Source organism: Canis lupus, chromosome 2 (genome assembly GCF_011100685.1).
Source record: "Canis lupus familiaris isolate Mischka breed German Shepherd chromosome 2, alternate assembly UU_Cfam_GSD_1.0, whole genome shotgun sequence".
Taxonomy (NCBI): Eukaryota; Metazoa; Chordata; class Mammalia; order Carnivora; family Canidae; genus Canis; species Canis lupus.
Window position 1 is genome coordinate 30834658 of NC_049223.1, and position 13997 is coordinate 30848654.

A 13997-nucleotide genomic window follows, 5' to 3' on the forward strand; every position below is an offset into this window, starting at 1 on the left:
TCCTCACCTGGTCTTAATAACACCTTGTAGCAAAATTAATTTACTCTTAAAATTCCTGTTGCCATAACAACTTGGTGCTGCTGGTCATGTGATTTAATGAGATTCTAGAAGAGAAACATTCTAGAGAGAGGAGGGATCAAATGGAGATCACCTGCCTTTACATACTTGTAGTTAGATGTTAGCTGAGAGCTGAAGGAGGCGCTTGCTGGGGAAGAAGAGGCACAGACTTTTGTTTCTGTTTTTGTTTCCCTTATTCTTTAATCCTAAGGAAGGCCTTGCTTCTTCTCTTCTCCCGTTTCCGGGGTTTTCCATGGGAAGCTGTGCATTTTAGCTGGGTTATGGCAGGCTGAAATGAAATGGAGATTATTTTGATTACAGAAAAATAGAGATTACTTTATATTCTTGTATTTCTTTTTTTATTATGCAGCCTGATGCTAGTATGACCCAAACACATTATATGTGGAATAGGAAATGTATCTACAGTAAAGTTTACTTGCATTCTTCTTGTTTTTGTTTTGCTTGTTGACACTGTATATACTGTCCTAAAACACGATACATCAGCTCAAAACCTGAGTTTGAGCTGGTCTTGTACTGGGCCGACCAAACCAAAACGTCACTTTTCTTTCAAGCTTTGTAACCCATTCTTCCATCAGGGAATAAAAAATGGACCTCTAAACATGACAAAAACCATCAAAAGAATTGTGTGTGTGTGTGTGTGTGTGTGTGTTTAAGCAGTTAAGTAGGCGGTAAGATCAGCAAAAGTGTTGTATATCCTTTCTGATGTGTGGGCTTCAGCGATGTGCTTGTTTAATTTCATACATGTTGTTGAAAATTTGGAAAATATAGGAAAAAAAGATGGGAAAAACAAAAATCTTCCTTATCTCATCATCTGGAGATAATCATGTCCTATAATATATTCACAGCCATTCTAGAAGAGAACCTATCCTGTTAACTATATGATTAAACATCCTTCCACAGTGTGTCTCGTAATGGCAGTCCAAATTTTGTTGTGTCATTGTATAATAGATATTTAAGTCAATCTCCTTTATTAAAAGTTTAGAGTATATTCATCTTTTGCTTTTATTAATAATTGTGTAAAATATATGTCTCCAGATTTTCAAGGAACCTCTGTTCCTGTAGTTGATTTCCTAGGGATGGAGTTCTTGAGTCAACACATATGAGTAAGTCATGTTTGGGTGCACCTTGCCACATTCCTTGTACAAAGGCTGTACCAGTGTCCCCTTGTACCAGGCAAATAGGAAAAGGCTCTTTCCCCCTCCTACTCACTACTCACTCCCATCCTGGATATTATCATCAAAAATGTTCTCTTACACACCTATTAGGGTGGCCAATATCTGACCACTGACAATACCGGATGCTGGTGAGAATGTAGAGCAACAGGAACTCTCATTCTCTGCTGCTGGGAATGCAAAATGGTGTACCCACTTCGGAAGAAAGTTTGGCAATTTTCTTACAAAACTAGATATACTCCTATCATATGATCCAGTAATCATGCTCTTGGTATTTACCCAAAGCAGCTGAGAATTTATATCCACCAAAAACCTGCATGTGGATGTTTTCGCCATACAAGAAGAGATGAAGATGCCCTCCAGTAGGTGAATGGGTAAACAAACTGTGATACATCCAGACAATGGACTATTATTCAGCACTAAAAAGAAAGGACCTATCAGTCCATGAAAAAATATGCAGGAAGCAGTACTAAGTGAAAGGAGCCGATCTGAAAAGGCTGCATACATACATGTGTGACTCCAATTTTGTGACACTCTAGAAAAGGCACAACTATGGAGACAGTGAAAGGACCAGTAATTCCAAGGGGATAGGAGGGAGGGAAGGATGGATAGGATGAGCACAGAGGATTTTTATGACAGCCTGTGTGTGATATAGAGAGAAGAGTAGTCTGTGTGATACCAAAATTATGGACACATGTCATTCATTATACATTTGTCTAAACCCATGGCATGTACATCACTAAGAATGAACTCTAATGTAAACTATGGGCTTTTAATGATCACTGTGCATCCGTGTAGGTTCATCGGTTATAACAAATGTACCATTTGGTGAAGGATGTGGGTCAGAGGGTGTCTCTGTATGGAAACTCTCTGTATCTTTCCTCTATTTTCCTGTTAACCTAGAACTACTCTAAATAAATAAACTTTAAAAAAATGTTCTCCAGTTTGTTAAGTGAAAAATAAAATCTCACTTTATTAGCACCTTCCATTGATTGTCAGGACCATGTTCAACTTTTATCGGCCTGTTCACACCAGAGAACCATCAGCTGGTCCTTTGAGGCCTCAGTCAGGACGGAGAGAGCTTCACCCAGGCCACCTAGACATGAAGGTCCATGTGTTTAACTTGTTCACTTCTGGCTCGAGTTCCAGCCTCTTTGGATTTCTTGGGTTCTATGCACACAAACTCAAATGAGGAATGAGGATCCCACCTCTAGCTATGTGTGTGCTCTCTGAGGCGTACACACAGGCTGTTGATGTAGCTTGGAGAGCATCATAGGAAGAGCTGGGGAGGACATTACACTGTGAAAGTATAAACAAATTAAGGAGAATATCATGCCACCCCGTTCTAAAAGGCCTTTCAGCCCTTCATTACTTTCCTTGGTCAGCACCCTCTTTTCAAATCTCTCATCTCCCCTCCATAATTTTCTTCCTGTATTTCTAGATTTGGAAAATGGTGCCCATGCACTCCATACCTCAAACAGCTCCAGGTTGCTGCTCTTCTGCGCCTGATGCACTCACCTCTGCAAGGGAGTATCTGCCCCACACTTCAACCTGCTGTCCCACCCAGTGTCAGAACAGGGGAAGGAACAGGATGGATGTTTCCTCTCTCCCTTGACATATTGCAGTTTTCTTAGGAAGCAGAAGCAGCTACGGTTTTAAATAATAATTTTATTTTCTGCACAAGAAGCCCCTAGCACAAAGGACATTGACTGGAGGTGAGGACAGATTGGTCCCTGAGAGCTACACCAGAATAAAGGACCTGGAATACAGAATCGAGAACCAGAGTTGGCAGCTTTCTAGCAGAATAACAGCAGAATCGGGTGTTCAAATTGCTATGCGGATTTTCTGATGTTGAGATGAAGTCTACCTCCTGGTGATATCACATCATTGGGCCTCTTTGCACTCAAAATTTTAGAAATAAAACTGCATGCTGTGTAGAGGTCAAATCTGTAAATTTGCTGGAAAAAAAAAAAGGAAAAGATGTGCCTATCCATCTGGGATAGGAATTAAGACCAGCATTTCTGATGTGGTGCTCAGGATATCACATGTACAGGATGCTAGCAAAAAGAGCAAAAGGTCATGCAAGGCTGTGTGTGCCCATCACTCTGGCAGATACTGGGTTGAACAATGCAGCCCAGCAGCTCTGCTTGGGGTTATGGGGACATTGTCGTCAGTGCTTCCTGGGTGGGTTTGACCATGTAGTCTCTTTCTAAGGGGAATCTTACGGGGCTTAGTTGTACACAGGAAAATACTTTGGGGAAAAATATATAATGTGGTTAGTGGAGACTGTTGAAGGTAATCCCATGTTTGTATCTCCCTTGGCTTTCAACAACCTGTCAGCCAGGCAGCCTCACAATGTCTCCATCTTCATCCCCTGCCTCCTCCAGGTGAAGCAAGCCTATAGATTTTATCGGTTCCCAGCAGGTGCTGACCATGTCTGGCTTAGTTCCTCTAGTACCCTATAGCCTAACATCATCGGCAAATACAGGTTCACAAGACCTCTACAGCACTATGGTAGTTGAACGCTCAACTTATAGCTTCACAGAATTATGTTTGGTTATTTCTATTCATAGCTGTTATCCTTCAGGCTCTGTGATTTGACCTGCATTATGAATTTGTCGATGCAATAATGATCCGTGTTATAGCAGTAATCTATTCTAATTATTTTGGTCATGATTTACTATTTTCCTATTAATAACCATTCACCCAGGAGGTTAAAATGTTCCACATAGCTTATGTATTTAATATATTCCGTGATTTCCCCACATATAGCTTTCAGATTGTTCAGCGGGCATGGGAATTAGCTCATGTTGACAGAACCGCCCCCATGTCTAATCCCCATTTTGTTTAAAAAATATCTCAAGTAGCTCACTACATGTCAATAGAATGGAAACAAATTTCTCTTCCTTATTTTTTCTCCAGGAGAGTTTTTTTTTTTTAATTATTATTTATGATAGTCACAGAGAGAGGGAGGGAGAGAGAGAGAGAGAGAGAGAGGCAGAGACATAGGCAGGCTCCATGCCCCGGGAGCCCGACGTGGGATCTGATCCCGGGTCTCCAGGATCACGCCCTGGGCCAAAGGCAGGCGCTAAACCACTGCGCCACCCAGGGATCCCCTCTCCAGGAGAGTTTTATCTGACTTATGTATGTTTCTCCGCCAACTATAGTAGAGATTGCTGAATGCCTTCCCTCACATTGCGTCTAGGTCATAGGAGTCCTAGGGCATGCTATGAGTCGAGGCTGGAGGTGGTTTCCATCTCTGAAGGAGCAGGGACTCTAAACAGAAACTAAACTTAATTTCAGGGAAAAATAAGAAATTTCCCCCATGCCTGAATTTAATGGCCTATTACTCATGTCACCTGGGATCTCTCTGGTTCTTTTTGGAACCATGTTGGTCCGTAGCTAATGAAAACTTGGACTAGAATTAGAGTCAGTATTTAGACAGTGTTCATGACCGCTTGCATAACCAGGGACACAGAAGAAAAATGAGGGGACTACCTGAAGGTGAGCTCAAAAAATACTGCTGGATGCTTTACATTTTGAGATTTAAAGAGTGTTCTGTGGAGGATCAAGAAGCTGGCCTGGACGCCCTCTTAGGGTCGGTGCATGAGGGTAACCGGTACCACTGAGCTTTTGCTACAAAGGAATTTCCACAAGAGGAAAACATGACTACCAAGCCTACTGAGGGACTCTACTGTCTGCCATCAAACCCAGGCACTCGAATCTGTCCCAGCAGGGGAGGCCTGGGGTGCTTGCAAAGGGCCTGGACATAGGTGAGGACACTGGCCTGCTCCGTGTGGAAGGGTGAACCAGACCTAGTATTCTCTCCCGTGGAGAGACCTCACGTGCTAAAATTTTGCCTGGGCATCTCTGAAGATGGAGACCAGAGGATTCTCAGAAGGGGGCCACGCTTGGATACACGAGTGGTTTTGCAAACAGTCTCCTTTATTGGTGCATTATTAGACAAGATTCAGTGGGGATTCACTGCTTTGGTGACAGTGGCAGGCGCTGAGTATTACCTGGGGCCCTGGAATAAAGATAAGGAGCATCACTAGAGATAGTCCTGGGTAGTATCTTCGTGGCTCCTTAATACTTTCTTCACAGTATCCTACTCATCTGTGTATTTATCTCTTAAAATATTAGTAAAATTTAATAAAATAAGGGCACTTGGGTGGCTCAGTTGGTTAAATGTCTGCCTTCTGCTCAGGTCATGATCTCAGGGCACTGGGATCCAGCCCCCTATCAGGCTCCCTGCTCCACAGGAAGCCTGCTTCTCCCTGTTCCTCTGCCTCCCACTCACCCTGCCTGTGCTCTTTCTCTCTCTCTCTCTCTCAAATAAATAAAATCTTTAAAAAAAATCTTAATAAAGTAAGAAAACATTGTTAGGAAGTCAAGATTTATGACATTTAAAAGATATATGAGTACCTGGTTATTTAGAACCAGTTTCAATAATGATTCTAAATCCTCCTTGTTCCACAGGGAAGGAAAGAGAAGGAGAGGCAAGAGGGAGGAATTGGGAGAGGGAAGGGAGGAGAGTTAGATATTTGTAGGTGTTCCAGAGATAGGGCCTTCACCCCACACCCCGATCTTGGCCTGAGTCTCAGGTGAGGGTCATCCAAGGAGATCCTAGATTATACACTGTACCCAGTAAACTGCAGAGAGCAGCCAGTATTTCTTTGGTATCCAGGAGGGACAGGCAAATATTTATAAAGCAGATACTTTGCATTTGCAGGGACAAGGACAACCATGTGTGGGACCCAATGGCTGGAGACACAGTGGATCTTAGGCATCTCATAAGGTATTAGTGTGGATGGGAAGACTTGTCCCATGACCAGATTCCTCCCTCCCCACCCCAGACTTTGGCAGTCCTGTGTCCCTGAAATGTGGGCACAAACCCAGCCAAAATTGGCTGAGATCATCCTGAACTGGCCAAGATTGAGTTTCTGTTATTTGTTGAAAATGAGGCTTAATATAAGGAATTAAATTCAGTATCCTGTGTTTGCGTTTGCAAATTCATACATAAAGAAGTCCAGCTAAGGAGTAACTATTGGAGAGCCCTCGGATCCCAGAGATTTATTGGCATATATGACCATGGTTTAAGCACGTCTCTGATGGCATCGTTGTCCTCATAGCCTGGTTAAGAATCATTTCCTTCAAGATACACAGTTGTTTGAGTGCTCTGGACTAGAAGAAATGGGAGCAGGGAGAGGAGGAAATATTTAAGTAGGGTCCCTGAAATATTTAGGTAGATTTTAATAGCATGACTAGATGGTGATTTATGATACCCAGAGGTCAGCAAGGAAGGGGTGATTGCCACTGATGTGTCATCCAAAGGCAGTGCTGGTCCTAGATGTGAAGAAAAGGAGGCAATTTGTCATTGAAGGCCCTGGCTTTTGTGGTCTGTTTTCCTCTCTCAGATACCCACAAAATCCACTAGGACTGCATTGTCTTCTTCACCCTCCCAAGCCGTATGTCCTTGTGTCCTATGATCAAACAGAGGTAGGTGACACAATGGAAGACATTTGGACTTCTGGAATGTTTCTATCATGATGCATCTCAGTCTGGCTCTGTGGCATTTTTCCCTCTTATTGTTATCATGTAATGATTTCATTTCCTAATGAAACCAAACCTATGGAAATATTAAAGTATTTTTCATGTAGCAGAAAGCATGATCCATCAGAAGATCTGATTTACCCAACCGCAGCAATAAGAGGTAAAAAACTAGTTCTGTACATTAACTAGAGTTTGGTGTTTACTCACTTTCTCCTATCTTTGGAACTTGGGAATATAACACAGCAACTTGGCACTTTAAATTTCAAAACATATTGGAGTATATTTTGATTCATTAGCATGGAGCAGAACTTTAGCAAAAGAGATGCATTATAAACTGCGATATGTTCCTTTTTGTAATAAAACAAACCACATTTTGCAAGTTTGGAAAATGTTGAAATGCACATGGTTATTATGAATTCCCTAACATCGCACTTACTGAAGGCAAATTTGGAATGTTTCCCAAGATATTCTGTAAAACCTTCATAACACAGAGCATGAGGCAAGGCCAGATTCAATGGATTTGCATTTCTACCGGAGATTTCATGGTGATACTCTTTGTTTGTGGTATATCTTAATGTTCCATTTACTGTTGTCTAGAGGTCTTTCTGTAGGAAGACTTAAAATGCTCCAGTTCAGCCATTTTGACTTTTTAAAAATATTTTATTTATTTATTCCTGAGAGACACACAGAGAGAGAGAGAGAGGCAGAGACACAGGAAGAGGGCGAAGCAGGCTCCATGCAGGGAGCCTGACGTGGGCCTTGATCCCAGGTCTCCAGGATCACGCCCTGGGCTGAAGGGAGGCATTAAACCGCTGGGCCACCCAGGCATCGCCAGCCATTTTGATTTTATAATTACTGGTCAGTTAAATCCAGTTGCAGCCTTCTGATCCATCACTGGGGCTTATGAAAAATGACAGCATTGGAGAGAGAAGTGTTTTTTTGTTTTCCAGGATGAATTGGCAAATAGCCATCTCCCATTAAATAATCTGTTTTTTTTTTCACCTCTTCTTTATGGAATCATATCTCAGATTCAGAGAGAAGATATTGAGATGTGAGAATATGATCATTCTCTCATTTTATTCAACCGCTGCCTTTGTCACTCACCCAGATAATGGAATTGTCCAGAAACGTCCTCGACTTGTACCAAACGCTGATCTGCTGGCTCAACTGAAAAGTGTTCTTTCCCTTCGGGTACCGTTCTGTCATAAAGGAGATAGTTGCAGCATTTTTAACTCCTAGCAGCGAAGGCCTTGTCATCCATTCACTCAGGAAATGTTTCCGAGGAAAGCTCCCGCATCAATAAAAACGTCACACAGCTGTGAGGTTCCTGTCACTGCAATCCCGTTAACCTGTGATGGGCTTTGAAAAATCCCTGAGACCTAAGGGAAATGGATGTGTGTAACCAAATGGAAGACGGGCTTCACCATAGCTTCTCAACAAACCCTTAGTACAACACTGTCTCTCTCCCTCGCACACATAAACAGGAGTTATCCTACAACATGTTGTCATGGCAACAAAACCACTAAACACACTGGGAGAGAAAACACTTGGAAAAATAAAAAAAAAATTGAGCATAATTTTACGAAAATTTAAAATTATATGTGTGTATATATGTATGTATGCACACACACATATGTGTGTACATATAAAAGTTTCTTGTTTTTCTTTAAGTGAGGGCCTTAAAATAAATGCAATAGATGCAATGTATAAGTTTAATAAAATAAAATGCCCTTTATTCCCAATTTGTGATTTCTGTAGCTTTTTAATTTTGAATGGTTCTTTCTGTAATCTAGTTTTCTGGGAATTTATTGTGCTTTTATCTTTGGACTCCCAACTCATCCAAATGATTACTGTGATTCCATTCATACTGGCAAGCATCTGGCCCTGACTCTGCATTTTCTATTTTGTTTTCAATTTTATAAGTCTTCTCTGGGTCTTTCATGCATTTTTCACCTCAACCACCTGAAATTAAGTAAATCTCTACCCCTAAAAATTTAGCATGAAAGGCAGGCCAGCAGCCATCCTCCTCCAAAACCTTTTATTTGGGTGGCTAACTTACTCAAGTAATTAATTTTGTTGTTTTCTGTCCATTTCATCCTACATATCACATCACATTTTTTTCTAGAAAGAATACTTAATGTACACTTGCATGAATCTTCCAGTACCTTCCTGAAGCCAAATCAGAAGTATCAAATAAGATGAAGGATGTGCAAACAAATTGAATTTACATATTTCCCTTCTGTGTATTTGCCAGATTCTATGGAGGCAACCGATTTAAGAATTGAGGCGTATCTTTGCAGGATGTATTACTGTATGGTCACAGAAATCAGAGGCCATCACATGCTCTGAAGGCATCAGTGGAGTATAACATGGAAAGTAATGGGATTAGATTTGGAGAGGACTTGTATCAACCTGATTCTAAGCCAACCTCTTGTTATTAATATTAGACGGTGCTTTAAAACGTGTTTTAACGGGGGCACCCGGGTGGCACAGTCAGGTATGTGCCTGACTCTTGGTTTCAGTTCAGGTCATGATCTCAGGGTCATGAGATCGAGCCCTGAGTCAGGCTCGGTGTTGGGCGTGGAGCCTGCTTAAAATTCTCTGTCTCTCCCCGTGCTCCTCTCCCCCTACCCCTTAAAAAAAGTGCAATGTATTTGTCAGGATATGGAAAGATTTATCTGATGTATTTTTTAAATTGACTTTTAAAATATGTAAAAAGAAATGCACAGATCCTAAATGTATAATTCTATGTACTATTTTTAAAGTGAACTCTATGCCCAATATGGGTCGTGGACTCAACCTAGGATCAAGAGTCTCCTGCTCTGTCGACTGAGCCAGCCAGGTGCCCCTTATTTCACGTATTTTGATGAATACATATGCCCAGGGCCAGTAACTCAGTCAAGATATGAGACATTGTCATCATCCCAGAAACTCCTCCTCTGGCCCCTTCCAGTAAATTCCCATTCCCTTTTGGCAACAACTATTTTGATTTCTATCATCACAATTAGTTTTGTCTGTTCTCGAAGTTCCTATAAATGAGATCACACGGAACATTTCCATTTGTGTCCAGCTTCCTAGGGCAATGTGTCTCTGTGATTCATCCATGTTGTTGCATGTATCAGCAATTTACTCATTTTATTGCTGATCCAAGTTCCATGAGATGATTACGAAAAGTTAATCTGTTCCCCTGTTGATGAAATTTGGATTGTTCTCAGTTTGGGGCTATTAGGAATGAAAAATTCTAAAAACAGTCTTGTGCAAGTGTTTTTGTGGACATTGTTTTCATTTCTCTTGAGTTAATACCTACAAATGAAATTGCAGAGTCATAAGGTAGAAACGTGTTTAATTTTGTAAGAAAATGCCGTTTTTCCAAAGTGGTTGTACCGTTTGACATACTCATCGTCACTGTAAGAATCCCCTGTTCCTCATCCTCTGCCTTGGCTCTTGAGAGCAGCATTCTATTTTACTAAGGTCGTAACTCGATAAATTTTATTTTACATTTCTCCGCTGGCTAATGATGTAGAAAGCCTTTTAAAACATTTGTTAGATATTTGCTTTTATTTTTTTTCAAAAATTTGCCCCCCTTTTTTTTTTTGTTTTGTTTTTTTCGGTATTATTTATTTGGTCTTATTACTAGTATGGAAGAGCTCTCTATATATATGGAGCCAAGTCCTTTTGCAGATATATGTATCACCATATAGTCTCCTCTTACTTTTTCATTTTCTTAACCTTTGATACCTAGATTAAAATTATGATGAAATTTATTATTTTTTTCTTTCAAAGTTGGTACGTCTGTGTCCCGTCTAAGAAATCTTTGCCTATCCCAAAGTTGTGAAGTTATTCTCTCATGTTTTCTTCCAGAAGCTTTAGGTTTTTGCTTGTATGTTTTTCTCCATGGGATGAGCTAACATCTGAGGTTCATTCTCCCATGATTGTGCTGATCCAGTTACTCAGCACTGTTTCTTGAAAGATTTTTCTTTCCACATTGCACTGTCAAGCTGCCTTTGTGAGGGTCTGTTTCTGGAATTTCTACTATGTTTCTATAATCTACTTTTTAACCTTTTGCCAATACCATGCTGTGTTGATTTGGTAGCTTCATACATCTAGAAATCAGGCAGTCTGAGTCTTGCAAATTTGTTTTTTCAAAAACATATATTCTTAAATTTAAAAGACCAGTACTTATTTTGGCACAGGGAGATAATATATGAACCGATGCATAAATAAATGTACACATTATCTCCCTCCTCTGTGGACAAAGCAAGAAACTATAAGCCATGGTTTATCCTCCAGGAATGAAAATTGTTATTGGAATATTGGAATGGGGACAGAATCTTGCACTTGTGATTGTATGCTTTGTTGAAGGTATGTTCAATTCTTTTAACTTAACTCATTAATTACTTCATGTTTGAAGTGTGTTCATGGTGAAATATGAATCTTCTTTCCTTAATTTACACTGTATTTGATTATTTTTATTTTTATTCTTATTTTTATTTTAATTCCAGTATAGTTAACAGCAGTGTTATATTAGTTTCAGGTGTACAACGTAGTGATTCAATACTTCCATATATTACTCAGCGCCATTCATGAATAGGTGTCCTATTAATCCCCATTACCTGTTTCACCCACCCTTCATCCCCCTCCCCTCTGCTATCTAGAGCTGAAGAGTCTGTTTCTTGGTTTGTCTCTTTTTCCTTTGTTTGCTTGTTTTGTTTCTTAAATTCCACATGTGCATGAGATCACATGGTATTTGTCTTTCAGTGACTGACTCATTTCACGTAACGTAACACTCTCTGGCTCCCTCCATGGAACTAATGGCAAGATTTCATTCCTTTTTTATGGCTAAGTAATATTGCATTGTGTGTACATACCCCATCTTCTTTATCAGTCAGTGGACACTTGGGCTGCTTCCATAATTTCACTATTGTAAATAATGCTGCAATAAACATAGGGGTACATGTATCCCTTCAATTTAGTGTTTTCATTTTCTCTGAGTAAATATCTAACAGTCGAACTCCTGGATCATAGAGTAGTTCAATTTTTAACCTCTTGAGGCCCCTCCATACTGTTTTCCAAAGTGGCTACATCAGTTTGTATTCCCACCAGCAGTGCACGAGGGTTCTCTTTGTTCCGCATCCTCCCCAACATCTGTTGTTTCTTGTGTTGTTGATTTGAGCTGTTCTGACAAGTTTGAGGTGGTACCTCCTCATAGTTTTGATTTGCATTTCCCTGGTGATGTGTGATGTTGAGTGTCTTTTCACTTGTCTGTTGGCCATTTGGATGTCTTCTTTGGAGAAATGTCTGTTCATGTCTTCTGAACTATATTTAAGATTTAAAAAGCACTTGTCTCTGAACAAATTTACCAATGTTCTATTGACAGGCAGAGCTGATGGAAAAAGGAAGACAACTCTTATTTCTCATTGCCTCATGTGGATCAATGCTTAGAGGTACATTCTCTATACAAGAAGACATTACAGACTTGGAGGGGTGGGTAACATGTTCCAGAGGTTTTGGTCAGAAGGTGATACAAGTGGGACAGAACTCGGATATTTCAAAGTCACCTCTTTTTTTTTTTTTTAACCATATTACCTCTTTATTAAAGAAGAAGAAGAAGAAGAAGAAGAAGAAGAAGAAGAAGAAGAAGAAGAAGAAGAAGAAGAAGAAGAAAGAAAGAAAGAAAAGACTTACCTTGTGCAGGTACACTGGACTTGAGAAACAGAATGCTGTTGCTACAGGCACACACGGCCCCCAGCCCCCGCAGAGGCTGGCCCGAACTCCACAGAGCTCCCACACTCCCTGAGGCCCATGGATCTGAGCTGACTGTTGCTCACCAGTGCTCTGCTCAGAGTTTCTCCAGAAGCAACTCCAGGTATCTTTACTGAGAAACAGGAAGACCATTCTTTACATTCTGGGGAAAAGACCCGAGTCTGGCTTTCAAGGCCTCAGGGAAAGAATTTTCCAGCTGGGAGCATATAGCCACTGTGAGCCATCAGCCATCAGGATGTTGCATAGCCACGGACAGGGATAGATGTCCCTCAGTGAAAAAGAAAGTCAGACCTTGATTGAACACCCAGGGAAATACCACACATACCAAAAACTTAATAAAGAGATTTTCCAAAAAGCTGCAGACAGAGCACTGCTTTGTGTCTCATCCCCAAGTGCACATCCCCCTTGACTCACAGCATGAAGCGGCCACAAAGGAACATCCTCATCTTCCCACGACCCTCCCAGCCTGCGTGCTGCCCTCCTGCTGAGAAGGACGAGATGGGGGCTCCTGCGGCAGCCAGGCTGGACTAGATCTCAGCTTCTTCCCAGTGCGCACACTTGGTGTCTACAACCGAAGTCCATCGTCTCCCTGCCCTTGGTCTACCCTTCCATCCGAGGGTCATTCCTGCACAGTCTGCTCTCCACCGCCCCATCCTAAGGTATGCTGCCCCCTTGATGCAGACCCCACTCCTGTGAGGCTCTTCCGGGCAGAGCCTTTGGGAGAGTGACATGCTGTACCTCTGCTGCCCACCTTCACCTCCTCCTGCTGCAGCAGCCAAGTGCCTTCACCTTGCCTTACACTTTCTCTCACCACATTGATGCCCCTAGCTGCAGACCCACCTGCAAGCCCATGACACCCACAGTCTTCTCTCTCCCAGAGAAGTCGCCCTGATTCTCACCTGCCATTGCAAACTTCTTGTATCCTTTTATATTTTTCTTGTATTCCCCCAGCTTCACTCTTATCAAACTCCACATTATCTGCCTTTATTTTGTGTTTACTTTTTTTTATTTTTTTTATAGTGAAACTTGCAAATTTTAATTTATTTTTTATTGGTGTTCAATTTACTAACATACAGAATAACCCCCAGTGCCCGTCACCCATTCACTCCCACCCCCTGCCCTACTCCCCTTCTACCACCCCTAGTTCGTTTCCCAGAGTTAGGAGTCTTTACGTTCTGTCTCCCTTTCTGATATTTCCCACACATTTCTTCTCCCTTCCCTTATATTCCCTTTCACTATTATTTATATTCCCCAAATGAATGAGAACATATAATGTTTGTCCTTCTCCAACTGACTTACTTCACTCAGCATAATACCCTCCAGTTCCATCCACGTTGAAGCAAATGGTGGGTATTTGTCATTTCTAATAGCTGAGGAATATTCAATTATATACATAAACCACGTCTTCTTTATCCATTCCTCTTTCATTGG

The 13997-nt window shown here is 41.2% G+C and overlaps 1 protein-coding gene across 3 annotated transcripts in view; it reads left to right on the forward strand.

Annotated features, from left to right (window-relative positions):
- LOC106557569 overlaps positions 1–13997 on the forward strand; it is a 175540-nt gene that overhangs the window by 113486 nt on the left and 48057 nt on the right. The window contains exon 2 of one of the 3 annotated variants that reach the window (XM_038530211.1): positions 12181–13219. The exons of the other annotated variants lie outside the window; for them this stretch is intronic. Within the exon in view, the coding sequence (XP_038386139.1) occupies positions 12181–12600 (420 nt within the window). The 3' untranslated portion in view covers positions 12601–13219. Of the gene's footprint in view, positions 1–12180; positions 13220–13997 lie in introns of those variants that run through there. 3 annotated transcript variants of the gene reach the window in all.